This window comes from Hemibagrus wyckioides, linkage group LG16, assembly GCF_019097595.1.
Source record: "Hemibagrus wyckioides isolate EC202008001 linkage group LG16, SWU_Hwy_1.0, whole genome shotgun sequence".
In the NCBI taxonomy this organism is placed as follows: Eukaryota; Metazoa; Chordata; class Actinopteri; order Siluriformes; family Bagridae; genus Hemibagrus; species Hemibagrus wyckioides.
Window position 1 is genome coordinate 21,745,467 of NC_080725.1, and position 17,275 is coordinate 21,762,741.

The 17,275-nt window shown below is 37.9% G+C and overlaps 1 protein-coding gene across 2 annotated transcripts in view; it reads left to right on the forward strand.

The window, feature by feature from the left end:
* Window positions 1-17,275, forward strand: part of dpysl2b (dihydropyrimidinase like 2b) — a 32,462-nt gene continuing 15,187 nt past the window's right edge. Inside the window, exons 1-4 of one of the 2 annotated variants that reach the window (XM_058411803.1) lie at window positions 1-158; window positions 471-720; window positions 15,581-15,669; window positions 16,396-16,580. In XM_058411803.1, coding sequence (XP_058267786.1) covers window positions 520-720; window positions 15,581-15,669; window positions 16,396-16,580 — 475 coding nt within the window. In that variant the 5' untranslated portion in view covers window positions 1-158; window positions 471-519. Of the gene's footprint in view, window positions 159-470; window positions 721-6,055; window positions 6,326-15,580; window positions 15,670-16,395; window positions 16,581-17,275 lie in introns of those variants that run through there. The other variant, XM_058411804.1, reaches the window with a different exon arrangement.

The following is a 17,275-nucleotide window of genomic DNA, read 5'->3' on the forward strand; positions in this document are numbered from 1 at the left end:
AAAACAAAAGGAGCTGCACGATAAATCAATCCGGAGGAAGTGGAGACAGATCAGAACGCTTGGACGCGTCCGTGACTGCGTGAAAGCGCAGCACTTCCGGAGAAGAAGCTGTGCGTGACATCTCCCGCAAGGCGCATCCTCATCAGATCTGCTGCACGGTAACGCGCACCTCAGATTTTCTTCCTAAGACATTGATGACATTTGCGGTCGGGTTTACATTAAAAAATCACACCCAGGATCTGAACTAAATCATGTATGTGCACGAGCTAAGGGGAAAAAAAGAAAGGCCGGCTTGAGGCGCGTGCAACATAAAACCAGAATATCAGAATAAGATTTGCATGATGATTTTTTTAAAATAAAGAACTTTAATCGTGATGTTGTCAGTATAGCATTAGCATTAGTGGTGCGGTTTTCATTCCTCCCTGAACACACTGAGTCACTCCTCCACTCCGCTGTGCATTTCATTTCAGTCCTGAAAAACCCAGAGTCTGCACTTCACCTGAGCTTCCAGCCTCAGCCATGTCCATGTTCGGAGACGCAGCCGGCTTGTCCAGGAGTTCCCCGACCCCCAGGCTGTGTGGAGTGCTGTGTCCGCTCGACTCGCTGTGGACCGACGGGAAGAAGACGGACGGACAGCAGAGGGGCAACAACACGGAGAACAGGAAGGTGGAGATCCGCAGGAGCGCTGGCAAAGAACTGCTGCAGAACATCAATGACCAGGTACGAGACTCCATCTGTCCATCATCATCCATCATCCATCCATTCATCCATCACACTGTGTCTGTTATCCATCCATCTAATAATTTATCTCAGTTTGTCTGCAGTCCATCCATCCATCCATCCATCCACCCATCCATCCATCCTTTCCATTTATTTGTCTCTCCTGTTTTTATTAATCTATCTATCTATCTATCTATCTATCTATCTATCTATCTATCTATCTATCTATCTATCTATCTATCTGTCCATCCATTCCTCCACAGTTCTCTCTGTATGTTATTATACATTAATCCATTCATCCATCCATATCTGTCTATCTAAGCTTCTCTGGAAGCTTGTTTACATCAGATGTTCACACACCATCCAGAAAATCTGGCTTTATGTCTGTAAACTAAGCATCAGTGCTAACTTGGTGATGGCGTTAATACTAAACTAACCCATGCTTTTATTTTAGAGTATCTTAAAAGCTTTGGCTACTCTTATGGACTTCACCATTACTTAAATCTGGAAATCTGGAAATTAGCGGTTAGCTAATGGGCTAGAGGCCTGCTGTAGTTAACACTGTAGCAAATTCTGGTCAATCTCACCGGATCTTACGGACCAGATCATTCTCACTTTTTTCCACTAATTTAGTGAGCAGATGTCTACTCTTATTACTTTTTTTCTGCCAAAGTGGATTACACAAATGTTTCAGAATCAGACAAAATATTCAGAATTAGATCAGAAATTTCAGATTAGAGACATTTTTCCTCTATTAAACAAGATATTCCAAATGAGAGGAAATAGTCTAGATTAGATCCAATATTCAGGTTTGGAAAATGTTCTGGATTATACTGGATAATACAGAATATTCCAGATTAGATAGATATTTCTGAATTGGATCATTTTTTTCAGGATTAGACAAAAATTAGACAAAAGAATCCAAATTTGACAAAAAATAACATCACGTGAAAAAAAGAAGAGAAGAGAGAAAAAAATCAAGAGAAATTGTTCTGGGTTAGGAGAAATATTTCACATCAGATGAAATTTTCTGGATTAAACAGAATATTCTAGATTAAATATGTGTGTTTCTGGATTAGAGAAATTATTCTAGATTAGACAAAACATTCCAGATTATAGAAATGAATCCTGAATTAGACATATAAACGCCAGAACAGACAAAACATTCCAGATTATCTGAGATAATCTGGATTACACCAAATATTCCAGGTAAGAGAAATTGTAGACAAAACATTCCAGATTATAGAAATGATCCTGAATTAGACTAAATATTTCAGATAAGAGAAATTGTTCTGGATTACAACAAATGTTCCAGATCAGAGGACATTTTATGGATTAGACAGAATATTCTAGATTAAATATGTATTGGTGGATTAGAGAAATTATTCAAGATTAGACAAAACATTCCAGATTATAGAAATTAATCCTGAATTAGACATAAAAACATTCCAGATTGTCTGAAATAATCTGGATTACACTAAATATTTCGGATAAGAGAAATTGTTCTGGATTAGTCAGAATATTCTAGATTATAAATGTATTCCTGGATTAGAGAAATTATCCATGATCAGACAAAACACTCCAGATTATAGAAATTAATCCTGAATTAGACATAAAAAGTCAGAACAAACAAAATAATCCAGATTATCTGAAATAATCTGGATTACACTAAATATTTCACATAAGAAAATTGTAGACAAAACATTCCAGACTATAGAAATTAATCCAAAATTAGACTAAATATTTCAGATGAGACAAAATATTTCGGATAAGAGAATTCTAGATTGGATAAAAAAATATTCTCTGTTACATTAGAGTTCAAAATTAATCTGAGAGAGACAAAATATTTCAGATTAGACAAAATATTTGACACAATATTCCGGGTGTGAACGTTCCTTTGTTTCTGTCATCCATATTGTGCCACGATCATTACCAGATCATAACGAGGGTAATGGAGGAAAGAAAAAGGGAAGGTGGGAAGGGGGGGGGGGGGTTCAAATTTGCATAGTAATGAATATTCATAGACCTTTACATTTCTAATGAGAGTGAAGGTATAACACATGTTCCTAGAGGTTTCTTAGTTATCAAAAAGACATGAAACTCTTTATTGTTTGATTTAAGATGGCTTTTATTCTTAATAAAAACACTTCTAAGCAAAACTATCTGCAAAAAAAAATGTGAATGTGTTTTCATTTGTAAATAAAAATAAAATACATTTTTAATGGGCGGAGCTTAGCACCAGACTGATATATTTCAGTCATTTATTGACCATGTGATGAACTTTTGTCCTTTAAATTACTTAGAGGAAAATAATAAACGACAGGATGGAGTGATGTGGGATCTGGTCTGCCAGTCCTTTTTTGTATCTTGTCATATTTTTTATCCGTTTATTGTTATGTTTAATGTGGTGGAATGTGTTGTCACTTATGTTATAGCAGCTGTAAACATTCCATCCCTCTCTCTTTTTTCTCTTTCTTGTAGACACAACTTTGTCAATGTTACCAAGAAAAAGTTGACACTGGAGACTCCTTCTGTTAATGCTCAACAAACATTTCCTTTCAGAAAACTTGACCACGCCTATTAAATAACCCTTTGAATCTGTTTTTCTTTATTAACAGATATATATGAATCCCTGTGAGAGAGCTGTTACTATAGAAACAGTAATGTATAGGTGAATGAGCGCATGAATATGAACCGTTTTATTATAAAGGCTTTAGAAATGACGAGGTTTTGCCTGCATGCTGCTCCGTTGCCTCTGAAGACATGCTAAGGCTACAGGGAGCTCTGGATATCTGGCATGCGGTAACCATGGTTACCCAGCCCGTCTAACGACAGCGACAGAGGGAGGGGCGTGAGCAGAGGAATGGCGGAGGTGGGATTCAGGAGAATCTGCTTCTCTCTTCCTGTTGCATTTTATAAGCAGATCAGTTCAAGAGAGACAAGAGAGACAGAGATAGATAGATAGATAGATAGATAGATAGATAGATAGATAGATAGATAGATAGATAGATAGATAGATAGAGAGAGAGAGAAAGACAGAGAGAGAGAGAGATTGTATTTAATAATAATCATACACCAATGCAGTCCGTGTGGTTGTGAGAGTAAAAGAGGAAGATTTAAGGTGTAGTAACATGACACTGAGCTGTTCTCTCTGAAACAGCTTCACTCATTCGTTTTGTGGTGAGAGAGGGAGGAGAGAGAGAGAGAGAGAGAGAGAGAGAGAGAGAGAGAGAGAGAGAGACGCTGCAGATCTTTCCCTCACTGAGAGCCTGTAATGAGCGAACAGATCAATACCCAGCTGTGGTGAAGCAGCTGGACTAATGCACTCTAATGTAAAACCCCAGGACTATCTATCTATCTATCTATCTATCTATCTATCTATCTATCTATCTATCTATCTTCACACTTATTTCTTTATTTTTTGCAATATCCACTCTTATTTCTGTTTCTATCCATTTGCCTATTGTTATCTTTATTTATTGCTCTGTCTGTTCTATTAAGCAGTCCATCCATCCGTCTGTCCGTCCGTCCATCCATTTATTCATCTCTGTAATTAATTTTTTATCACTCCATCTATCTGTCTGCCCATCTGCCCACCCATTTATGCATCAATTTACCAATCCATCCATTTATCCATTAATTAAGTTTAATCCAGTAATCATTTTATTAACCTATCCATCCGTTTACCCATCCACCCATCCATCCATCCATCCATCCTTCTATCTATCCATCCATCCATGCATCCATCCATTTATTTAATCAAGTAATTATTTTTTATCCATCCATCCATCCATCCATCCATCCATCCATCCATTTAATCTAGTAATTATTTTTATCAACCCATCCATCCATCCATCCATCATCCATCCATCCATTCACTCATCCATTCGTCCATCTGTCCATTATGCATCCATTTATCCATCCCTGTAAAGATTATCAATCCATCCATCTGTCCATCTAGCCTTCCATCCACCTTTCTAATTGTTTTTCTCTGTTTAACCATCCATCCATCCATCCATCCATACATACATTTATCTGTAACCATCCCTGTAATGATAAACAAAACATCCATCCACTTCTCTAATTGTTTTTCTGTTTGTCTTTCTATCTGTCCATCCATCCAAATGTCCATCCGTCCATCCATTTCTCTAATTATTTTCTTTGTTTATCTAAACATCCATCCATCCATCCATCCATCCATCCATCCATCCATGTAAATATTTATCTCTGTCAGTATCCAGCCAGCCAGCCAACCATTTCTTTAATTGCCATGGCTATCCATCCATCCATCCATCCATCCATCCACCCATCCATCAGTGTCTCTGGTTATTTATCCCTGTGTGTGTCTCTTCATCCATATCTATCTATCTATCTATCTATCTATCTATCTATCTATCTATCTATCTATCTATCTATCTATCTATCTACCTACTTATCCCATCTTAGGGAAAAGTTCACAGACTCTTTATTACTCAGACTAATAGCGAATGATGAAGAGATTGATTGAGGGTGATGGAACAAGACCGGATCAAAAGCCTTTTTTTTTCTCTCTCTCTCTTCCAGGACGTAGCAGAGAGACAGAGAGATGGACAGGATCTTGTTGAGTCAGATCACTAGCCGTAACGACTGACCGCACCTTGTAGTGTAATGCACACTTTGGTTAAAGATAGCGTGTCACTGTAGTGTTCGGGGGAGTTCTGTGATTTCAGGTAAAATGTAAAATGTAGAGAAACACAAGAAAACAGTGAAAGTTATATTTAGAAATATTTTGATTTTGTATATTTGATGAACTTATTTTAATATATATATATATATATATATATATTAGTAATGAAGCCCTGTGTGTGTGGGGGGGGGGTGTTGGTGGCAAACTTTTTTAAATATAATTTTAAATAAATTGCATAGAAACCTCAGGGAGGTATGGCACCGCCCATTCTTGCACAGGATAATGGATGTGTAGAACATCTCAGTAACATCATGAAACAAACTGCAGCGTCATTTCTGCTCCAAATCATGACTTAAATTCCCTGCAGATAAACCCGCACGAGAGCCGGATACGATCCATTAGCTCGAGCTGTACAGTACAGACCTCGCCGAAATCAGACTTGGGGTGGCACCGGTGGTGTTTCAGGGGTGGCAGCTGGGATCATGTGACCACGGTGCAAATTTTCTGCCCTGTTTAACCCGGTTTCATTAAATCCGTGGCTCGCTTGGCATTCAGAGGCGTTTGGTCACGCTGGATACAATGTTTTCCTCCACCCATTTCTTGGAGTCGAAGATGGGCGTGGCTTAAACGTCTGTCCATTTGGAATGGAATAGGGCGGGGGCTTTGCGCATGCGCGCTCTGTTCCTTCTGTCCTTCTTGGCGCATCAGCGGAGAAAAAGGAGAGCAGATATTTCTTTCTCTGCCTTTTGATTTCTCTTTTGCGCTTCGGCTCGATCGTCTCTCACATCCGACTGCACAGCAGGGCCTGGTATTCCTTTTTTTCCTGAAAAAAGAGTTCCAGCCTTCTTTTTGTGACATTTATTCCAGCCATAACGGTTCATCCAAAAGAGGGTGAAGATGTCCGGATATCAGGGCAAGAAGAACATCCCTCGCATCACCGTGAGTTCATTGCAAAAATATTTGCTTCCTGTAGAGAGAAATAAATGCTTTGCATTGCAGGACAGATGATGAAATAAAATTTGCACAGGAATGCATTTAAAAAAAATCAGGAATATTTTGGCACCGTTTCTATCCTGATGTTTCGTTTATAAATATATTTATTTTAACACAACAAACAGCTATTTTTTTGAAGACCTAGCTCAAGAGCCGTGCTCTTATATTACATCTATTAGGAATTATTTTCATTCTTTTATCCAAACGTTGAGCTGTCACTAGGAAGGATCTCGTGCACCGGCTGCACACACGCTTTGCATTCGTAAAAAAAGAGAGAGAGAATAAAAATCGATTCCATGATGTTGATCTATACTAATGCAATCTTAGTCTTGCTGATTTGACCCCAAAACCAGTTAATGAAGCATGTCCCGATCTTCTCTCTAGCGCTTCTCGTTCTCTTTCTGCTCTTTTGTTCAAGGCTGCGGCTGCTTTACAGAAACCCGGGGTTGCCAGATTAGGATTTTTCACGCAGGATTTTATAAGGAAGCGTTTGCACTGAAATAAAACGTATAAACAGGATTAAGGGAGATTTGGTAACATGTTATGGATGATCTGTGGGGATTGATTTTTTGGGGGGAAAGGGGTTTTAAATCGGCAATATGATCTGTTCGTGGTGAAAATCTGGCAACCCTGCGGCTGTCGCGGCGCTGTGTTTAATGTCGCATCCGCCCATCCGCAGCCAGGGCCAGCTGGGAGCGGTACAGGGTTAGGATTGTGGAACAAAAAAAGGAGAGAGAGAGAGAGATAGAGAGAGAGAAAAGCACAGGAAAGAGGGTCTACTGTCCTCTAAATGGCGTAGTAATTGAGCTAAAGTGCAGTGCTCTGGATGACAGATATATGATTACGTCTCTGGGGTGGAACCCTTATCTTTTCTATCTATCGTTAAAAAAATGATTGAACACACACCCATATAGTGTAGTGCTAACTCCTAACTACCCTTTTTTCAAGGTGATGGTCCCACCCCAGAGAATGACCACGTAATATAGTATAGTGATGTAGAGTAATGCTACGGAACATTTTTGCGCATGAAACAGGTGTTCATAAGCGCTTATAGACAATACACAAGATGTGACGGAACAAATCTGGCTCAGCTGGTGGCTTTGTATCATTACAAAAGGAAGCCATTTTTTTGGTGGGCTTTAGAAGAGGAGGAGGAAGGAAGGAAAAGAAGGAAGGGGGTCTTCGGGGACGTGAGGTGGCCTCTGTGCATTATTATATGTGTCTGTTCTCGTCCTTTGTGTTACTCAACCCCGAGCCAGCTGCCATGATTGAGCCTAGGAGCATGCGCTTTCATGGCTATGGACTCGTGTCCGAATGCCTTTCGCACGATTTCAGAGCCTTAGGGATGAAGGGACGGCTGAAGAATGTGGAGGGGATGAGAACAGCCTGCCTGAGAGAGAGAGAGAGAGAGAGTGGAATAAATATATTAAATAAATAAATGGGAGGGGATTGATTTTGTGGCTGGAGCTCTATGTGTGAGAGAGGCAGAGAGAGAGAGAGAGAGACAGAGAGAGAGAGAAAGAGAGAGAGAGCCACACCCCTGTTCCTCACGTCCATCAGTACCAGCTGCCTGCATGCTGACAGCACCGGACTCTTAACACAACCGCAATATTTACACCAGAATCAATCCCACCGTGTTTTTAAGGAACAAACACAGACACACAGGATGCTGGCTATAAATTAGCACTTATTCACTCCATCTGTCCATCCACAACTCAACTAATAGGCTTTCTAATACGATTCGTCCTGACGATAAAAGCCAAAATTGGCTTCCTGAGAGCATTCCTGCTCCACATGTGGAGTTGAGCAACCTGAAAATGCAACCGAAACAATGACCTCGTGTTGTGTTTATCTGGCTTTCTTAACAAAGTTCAACCTGATCACTCATCACCAACACGTTCACACAAAAAAAACACTGGCAAAAAGCAGAGAGAGAGAGAGATTCAACAAAAATAGTACTCAATTTGATTTTTGACAACTTTATTATTGATTAGACTTCTTCATACATCAAAGCAGATTTTTTAATAAAAAAAAAATATTATTTAATAAGTTAAAGCACATACAGCTTTAGTAATTTATTTACAAGTCAAGGATGCAACATTAATATGAATAATAATTAATAATGTCCAAATAGATATGACCTGATTTGTTATACATGCTGGTTTTAATATCAATTTCTAATAAAAAAAATATATATATATATATATATATATTTACATTTTTATACATTTTTGAGAATTAGAAGATTCTTTTTTATCATTTAATCAAAGCAGAAAATAAATAAATAAATAAAAATCCTAAAAAATCCTAGGACCATTAATTTTTTTTATGTATTTTGTATTATTAATTACGATCGTTATTAAGTATTATTTTTTGTAAATATTATTATAAGTTGAGGATTCTATTTTAATCATGATAGATAGATAGATAGATAGATAGATAGATAGATAGATAGATAGATAGATGGATAGATAGATAGATAGATAGATAGATAAATAAATAAATAAATAAATAAATAAATAAATAAATAAATAAATAAATAAATAAATAAATAAGGCAAAGCAAAAACAGCTTTGATTTGTATGGGTTGCCAGATCTTGTTTAAATTTTTCAATCCAAACAGATATTTTACACAGTTAGTAAAATATATTTTTGAGTTAGATTATTAAGTTTTTTTTTACATTTAATTGCAATTTATACAATTTTTTTTTTTATATATATATTTTAGGTCAAACACAATATTAATGTCTTTTTTTCTCAAATCAGATGCAGGTTGATTTTCCTGCACTCACAGTTTTTTATAGGTCAAAGTTGAACTTTAATTTTAAATACATAAGTCGAACAGATACAGCTTTTTCCCCCATTTTTTCTTTTAAAATGTAAGACAGAAATTGGCTTCTAGAGCGCATTTTTTCAGCACGTGTGCAGTTTGAGTAATCCCGGATGAGTCTGAAAACGACCTTGTGTTGTTGATCTTGTTGTTTTTCTTAACCGGCTAATCCTTATCACTCATCACAAACTCATTCACACACCCCGGTGCCAAAAATCAGACAGAGAAAAAAGGCAAGCTGACACACACTGACACACACACACACTGACACACACACACTCCATTATTCCCTTTAATTCTATTGCGAGATCTTTTTGTGGAAAGATCCACTGATTAGATTTTGCATGTACTGTATTTCCTCTAATTTTCTTCAGACTACATGAATGCTCAAGGGACTGGGGAGCAGAAGGCCTGGGTAATTGGGTGGGGCAGGGCAGTGGTGGTCAGCTGCTCTCACACACACGCACACACACACGCACACACACACACACACTCAGCAGTATGACCTCTCCGTTCTCATTAAATATAAATGACGTCATTAGTTCACCACCTGCCTGTCCACGTGCATGTGCTTTGGCCATCCTGCCTCAGTGGTGTGTGTCTTTTTATTCAGTTTTTTTTATTTTAAGAACTATGATCTCTCTATGTCTCTATGATATGGACGTGGTCTCTGTATCTGTCTAAGTTCACAAGGCGGTTGTCTACAAATCAGCAGAGTTCACCGGAGTTCAGCTTCGCCTGATATTAAAATATAAAGCAGTAATGTTTTTTAAGCTAGAATTTTTTTGCCCTCATATCACTTTAATTACATTTTCTTCTTATCAGCAGATCATTCTTATCTGCTGACAAGAAAACATAAAAATATCATGAAAATTTTTTTAAAGATAAATCAAGGCAGCTGTAGCTTGACTTTTTTCTCAAATAATTATAATACACTTTATATATTTTTTTAAATATATTTTTAAAAAATTTTTAAATAAAAAAATAATGAATAGCAGATTAGCATTCCATGCATATAAAACTGTGATATAAAAAATTACAAATAGTAATATTACTAATAATAATGATAGTATTTACTGTATAATAATAAATAAAAATAACAAGCAGATACAATTTTATTTACATTTAGAATATATACATTTTTAGAATTCCATTTTTTAAAAGATTTTTCATTTTAACATAATTTAAGTAGCTACAACTTGAATAAATTTGATATATTTTCACAGAGGAAATCACTTTTTTAATGCAGATTTATGGTCATTTCTTTATTAAATCAAAGGAGATACAGCTTGATTATATTTGAATTATTTTTTTTAAGTTAAAGCACATACATACTTAAAAATCCATTAAATCCATTAAATCCATTAAATCAAAGTTACTATTTTTATTTTTGTATCTTTATCCAATATTTTTTTTATTTATTTATTTATTTTTTATACACTAATGATTTAAAAAATAAATAAATAAATAAATAAATAAATAAATAAATAAATAAATAAATAAATAAATAAAGCGAAAAATATTAAAATATTTTGATCAGACACAACTTCAGTATTTTTACTGTTATTTTATAGGACAAAGAAGATATTTTCTGAATTTATTTATATAATTAAACAATAAACTCAATGAACCTAAAAGATGAATGAATGAATGAATGAATGAATGAATGAATGAATAAATAAATGAATGAATGAATGAATAAATGAATAAATAAATAAATAAATAAATAAATAAATAAATAAATAACAGATTTCTAACATTAAAACATTTCCACAGTCTGGTGTTTGCCAAAATGCAGATTTAAAAAACAAACAAACAAACAAAAATAAAACTTATTAGTGTGTAATTTTTTATTATCATTTTATTATTATTAATTGATTTTGAAAAAAATCAATTTTCATTCACATGACCTGTAAAAGCCTTGGCTTTTCCATAAAGCTTTTTATTTACTATTAATGCTCTTTATTATATTTATTTATTGATTGATTTATTTTTTAAGACTTTGGAAAACCTTCACAGAGCTGAATATTTTTTAGAACGTGTTAAAAAATAAAAATACTAATTAATATGCATGAGCATTTTATATATATATAACAAATGCCAATAAGTGTCTGTTGGAAACTGAGACCCAATTAAAGCAATAAGTCTGATATATCCTAAATATTTTGCCAAACATTTCAGCAAACGTTTCGTTTAAACGCTGGTGAAGATTCATTCGGCTCGTGAACATGTGGATGGTGTGAAAATTGTTGTGGTGTTTAAACGCTGTGATTGGTTGTGACAGCTGAACGCTCGGCTCCTTCTCTCCTACTGGAAATCCTTCGTTCTTTGCCTGACTGTCCGGTTGCTATGGCAACTACATTGTTGTCCCAGAATGCACCGCATCTTGTTCTGCAGCCGTCTCAGCTCTTTGGCACACACACACACACACACACACACACACATCTTCCAGGAATGCCGTTTCTCTCACCGGCAGCATTGTGTGTCAGGATTTCCCCCACTTACAGCCGCCACTCGTGTGGGTTTGGGGCTATTTTTGTTCTCTGCAACGTAAAAAAAGAAAGAAAGGAGAGAGGAGAGAAGAGGAGGAAATGTGATGTGGAGTTTCTGGTGTCGGAGCGTAGGGCCGTAAAAACCACACACTTTCACCACACGGCTTTTCCTTCAGGACCAGCGGATGTCAGGCTTCTCCGACTCTCTGGGAGTTTGGATGAGGAAGTTATTTGTTTTTGTACAGTGAAGTTTAAACATGGCTGCTGTCTGTCACACACACACACACACACACACAGTGTTCAATAGTGTGGTGTGTGTTCACTCTGCATCGGGTTCGAGAGCGCTTGAGCGAATGAGGTCTCAGTTCTCCTCCAGTCGAGCTCAAGGACTCAGAATCAAACGTAGTGTGTTTTGTTTTGTTTTGTTTTGTTTTGTTTTGTTTTGTTTTGTTTTGTTTTGTTTTGTTTTTTGTTTTGTTTTGTTTTGTTTTGTTTTGTTTTGTTTTGTTTTGTTTTGTTTTGTTTTGTTTTTTGTTTTGTTTTGTTTTGTTTTGTTTTGTTTTGTTTTTTGTTTTGTTTTGTTTTGTTTTGTTTTGTTTTGTTTTGTTTTGTTTTGTTTTGTTTTGTTTTGTTTTGTGTGTAGATGTGAGTGGGATAAATTGGTGGTGTTGCAGAAATGCGATCTGTTCTGAAGATTTGGACCATCAAAAAAAAAAAAGATAACAAATGTCTCAAAAGGACAAAATGATTTTTTAAGTGTTGGCTGATTTTCGTGATTCTGACACACACTTTTGTGTCATTGCTTTTTGGGTCATTTAATGAATGAAGTCCAAAAGTTTGTGCACCCCTGACCTTCACACCCATGTAGGGTTCTTCTCCAAACTTTAGCCACTTTTTTCCTTTATACAATTGCTGGAGCATTCGTAACATTTTCACTTCACTGGAGCTACAGAGCTGAGACGAGACAAAGACCCTGAGCTCCAAGAAGACATGGTGTAAAGGTGAAGGTTGGAGAGGAAGAGCTTGAGTGTCCTGACCTGCACAGAACTCTGACTTGGACCCTGACTCAACTCCACTGACCACCTTGCGGATGAACTGGAACTGGAGTCTCCTCACCATCCCAACAACAGAGTCTGATCTCACAAAGCTCTTCTGAGTAAATGAATGAATGAACATAAGAAGACAAATCCACACGGTGATGCTCCAACGTAGAGTAGGCTAGGAAGAGAAGAGAAGAGAAGAGAAGAGAAGAGAAGAGAAGAGAAGAGAAGAGAAGAGAAGAGAAGAGAAGAGGAAAGAGGACAAGACAAGATAATAAATAAATCTGGAATGAGATGTTCCACCAGATCATACGGGTGTGATGGTCATGTCAGGGTTCTGCAGTTCACCTTGCAGGCAGCAGAGGGCTGTAGAAGTTACACACCGCTGCTTTGAAGCCTTTAACCCAGCGTGTGTGATATAAAGCCCATGGTTTTTGTGTCAGCCGTCACAGTACATCATGTAACTGCACTCTGGCTCGGCGCTCAGCCGACATCACCGTGCTGGAACCCACACAGAGCCGGGCCCTCAGTGGGCGGGGCCAGGCGCTGCTTTATGTTCTGTAGGTTCTGTAGCAGTTTCTGGCGTCTCTTCATGTTTTACTCCAGCATCCGTCTTCATTTAGGTGCAGTCTTACTGTACAGAGATAAACTGTTCCGTATGGTGAGAACTCCGAGCTGTTCCCGTCTTCTGGGTGCGGGGTTCGAACATGTTCTCATCGCTGAAGCATCTGTCGCTTAATTAATCTTCTAGAGCTGCTCCAAAACAAACGGAGGAGATGAAGGACTGTGGGAAAGAGCTTTATATCCAGGAACAAAGAGATGTGCCGGAAAGAGCTACAGAAATCACAACATGCTTAAGGAGATTAGTATCTGTCAATCTGTCTATCCATCTGTCTGTCTGTCTCTGTCTGTCTGTCTGTCTTTCTCTACCTTACTGTCTACCTTTCTGTATGTATGCCCTTCTGTCTGTCTGTCTGTTATCTATCTATCTATCTATCTATCTATCTATCTATCTATCTATCTATCTATCTATCTATCTATCTATCTATCTATCTATCTATCTATCTATCTATCTATCTATCTATTCACTCTGTCTGTGTTTATTTACACTCCAGTGAATGGTGAAGCCTTGTGGAAAAAATGACAGCTTTGTAAAGTAAACTCGTGACAGTGGAAGTGGAAGGAAAAGAAACCGGTGAATTCGGGACAGTTTGAACTCCGTGTCCGAGGGAGTGAGATTTTATAACACAGAGTAAATGTTTTACGGCTGATTTTACTCAAATAATCGGTCGTATTTCTGGCTTTTAATCTCGACAGTAATGTGTAGAGATGAGATCTGGAGTCGGTCTTTGTCCCTGAGTGAGTCTCTTGATGTTGCTTGTGTTCTTGTTTCGCGAGCTGTATTAGGAGTTGCCCGGTTTCAGGACTGCACCATCATGCCGATGTTGGGGAGACGCCAGACACACTTTGGCCTGGGTTGCCAAGCTGCCATTAAGCATGCAGAGCGTCAGGGTTCGGGACAGAGCCGCCTTTGTCTCTAAAACCATGCAGTGTGTCTTGTGACCAGAATGGATCCTGCTTTTTTTTCTTTTTTTCATGGAGAAATGAGTGTCCTCTGGGGCTGAGTGTGTAAAGAGCATGGAGTAGGAGTGGTCCTGTGTGTGTGTGTGTGTGTGTGAGTGTGTGTGTGTGTGTGTGTGTGAGTGTGTGTGTGTGAGGATCCTGGTCCATGGTCCAGCTCCTATTCATCCAACACTGAGCTCTTTTTCATCCCTTGTCTTGTACATAACGTTTCACAGAAAGTGCTCAAGACACACCATCACGCCAAACATGTAACCCAAAACACTCTGATCTGTTAGCAATTCTCACTAATCAGTAACATACCGCCGCTAATGTCCCCCAGGACGGATTCTAGTAGTGTTCGGACTCTTTTGCTCGTCAGATCCGGCGTTGACGCGGAGAATGCTTGAAGGATTTATGAAGATCCGTAATGCATGACGGGCACTGGATATGAATCTGGAATGATCAACAGTTACGTAGGCGGTTGTCTGGAACCCACAACCCTGGAAACCCCGCCCCCTCCTTCCTGCCAATCAGTGTGTAATATAGTTAAGATTAGTTAAACATGATTTTGAGTTGTTTTTGCCTAAAGAACTCTTTTTTTCTGCTGCAGAGAACCTTTCAGTGCCATAAAGAACCCTTTTTCCATTATAATAAACCTTTCAGTGCAATAAAAAACCTTTTCTATAGTTTAAAGAACCCAGCTTCCACTACAAAGAACATTTTGTGCAATGGAAATGTTCCATGGATGACCAGTTCTTCATAGAACCACACACTCTGACAAAGAACCATTTGGGAACCTTTCTTTTTAAGAGTGTTTATATATATATTTTTTTGTATATCTTGGACTACATTTAAAACATGACTTGGCCATGAGGTGACAGGAGGTTCACCTCATGTCAGCACATCTGGATGTTAGAGTGACCTCAGCTCTGGAACCCGGTGTCAGGGTTCTCCGCTGTGTGTTAGAAAATCCCCGGACTGTTGTGTTTTTATAATGATGCGGTCAGTGCTAATCTGAGGCCAAAAGTAAGATCCAGCCTCGTAAAGGTCTTTAAAAGGCTGCTGTTAAATTAGTGCTCGGAACCGCTGGGTTCTCTTTCAGCTCTCGGTTCCTGCTTTCATAACTCCAGTCGAATCTCCTTTGCACATTTTCTCATTAATAATTCAACATACCTATCAGATTTCTCTCTCTCTCTCTCTCTCTCTCTCTCTCTCTCTCTTTCTTCTGTCTGATGAAGTGGTCATTAATATTTATATGAACTGTTTCTGTTTCCAGAGTGAGCGCTTGTTAATTAAAGGAGCGAAGATTGTGAACGATGACCAGTCCTTCTTAGCAGATATCTACATGGAGGATGGACTCATCAAGTAAGAGAGAGAGAGAGTGTGTGTGTGTGTGTGTGTGTCTGAGACTGCAGAGATTGTAGACTGATTGAAAAGCATTATACAAGCTTTTAAACACTTTGAAGTTTTTAAATAATTCACACCTTTATCACCTTTTTCCTTTCCTTTCCTTTCCTTTCCTTTCCTTTCCTTTCCTTTCCTTTCCTTTCCTTTCCTTTCCTCTGCTTATTCTTTTCTTTCCTAAATTCCTCTCCTCTCCTTTGATTTCTTTTCCACTTTCCTCTCCTCTCCTCTCCTCTCCTTTCCTTTCCTCTCCTCTCCTCTCCTCTCCTCTCCTCTCCTCTCCTCTCCTCTCCTCTCCTCTCCTCTCCTCTCCTCTCCTCTCCTCTCCTCTCCTCTTATTCTGTTCTTTCCTTAACTCCTCTCCTCTCCTCTCCTCTCCTCTCCTCTCTTTTCCTCATTTTTCCTTGCCCTTCTTCTCTTCAAATTTCCATCCCTTCTCATTCCTTTCCTTTCCTTTCCTTTCCTTTCCTTTCCTTTCCTTTCCTTTCCTTTCCTTTCCTTTCCTTTCCTTTCCTCTTCTCTTCTCTTCTCTTCTCTTCTCTTCTCTTCTCTTCTCTTCTCTTCTCTTCTCTTCATATTCCCATTACTTTCCTTATTTTTCTACTTATTCCTTTTTTCCCCTAATCTCCTTCTCTCTCCTTTCCCCTCTTCTCTCACCTCTGTTCATCTCCTCTTCCTGCTCTGTAGGCAGATCGGTGAGAACTTGATTGTTCCAGGTGGGGTGAAGACCATCGATGCTCATGGCCGCATGGTGATGCCGGGGGGTATCGATGTCCACACTCGCTTCCAGATGCCCGACCGAGGCATGACGGCAGCTGATGATTTTTATCAGGGCACCCGGGCGGCGGTGGCAGGAGGAACCACCATGATCAGTGAGTCTCAGCAGGGAGACTCGTGTAGACTAATCACTCAGTCAGGCTGATAATCCTCCTGAACACGGGATACAGCAACAGAGCCGAGAGAAAAGCCTCACCACTACCACACCATGATGAACAAGTCCAGCGACTTAACAGACTTTCATCAAAACTAGCAAAAAAGTTGTGACTCAATAAAAACCCAATGCAGCAGATCTGATGAAGAAAATATTAAAATTAAATAAATAAATAAATAAATAAAGTAATTAATCAATCAAGTAATGCATAAATAAATAATTTAATTAATAATAAATAAATAAATAATAATAAACAAAAAAACTGACATCTTAGCAGGTTAAAATATCTGAAATACATTACATATTTTACTATATCTATTTATCCAAATGTTAAACCTCTTTCCTAGATTTTTTGCTATTTTTAAGCTTTTTTGTCCTATTGAATGATTTAAATAAGAAAATTGAAAGAATTAAAATAAAGCACATTAAAAACTTACAAATAGTCAAATATGCCTAGAAGTAATAATCTTATCTTTAGGAATAGTAAATACTTTTAGATTACAAAGTTAGTGGAAAGATGGACACTGTTACGATGCTGGTGATGTGACGTGAACTCACTGATGTTCAGATTTGTGTTTATTCTGTTTACTCTACTCCTCTCCTCTCTATTCATATTTCTCACTCCTTCCCTTTCTT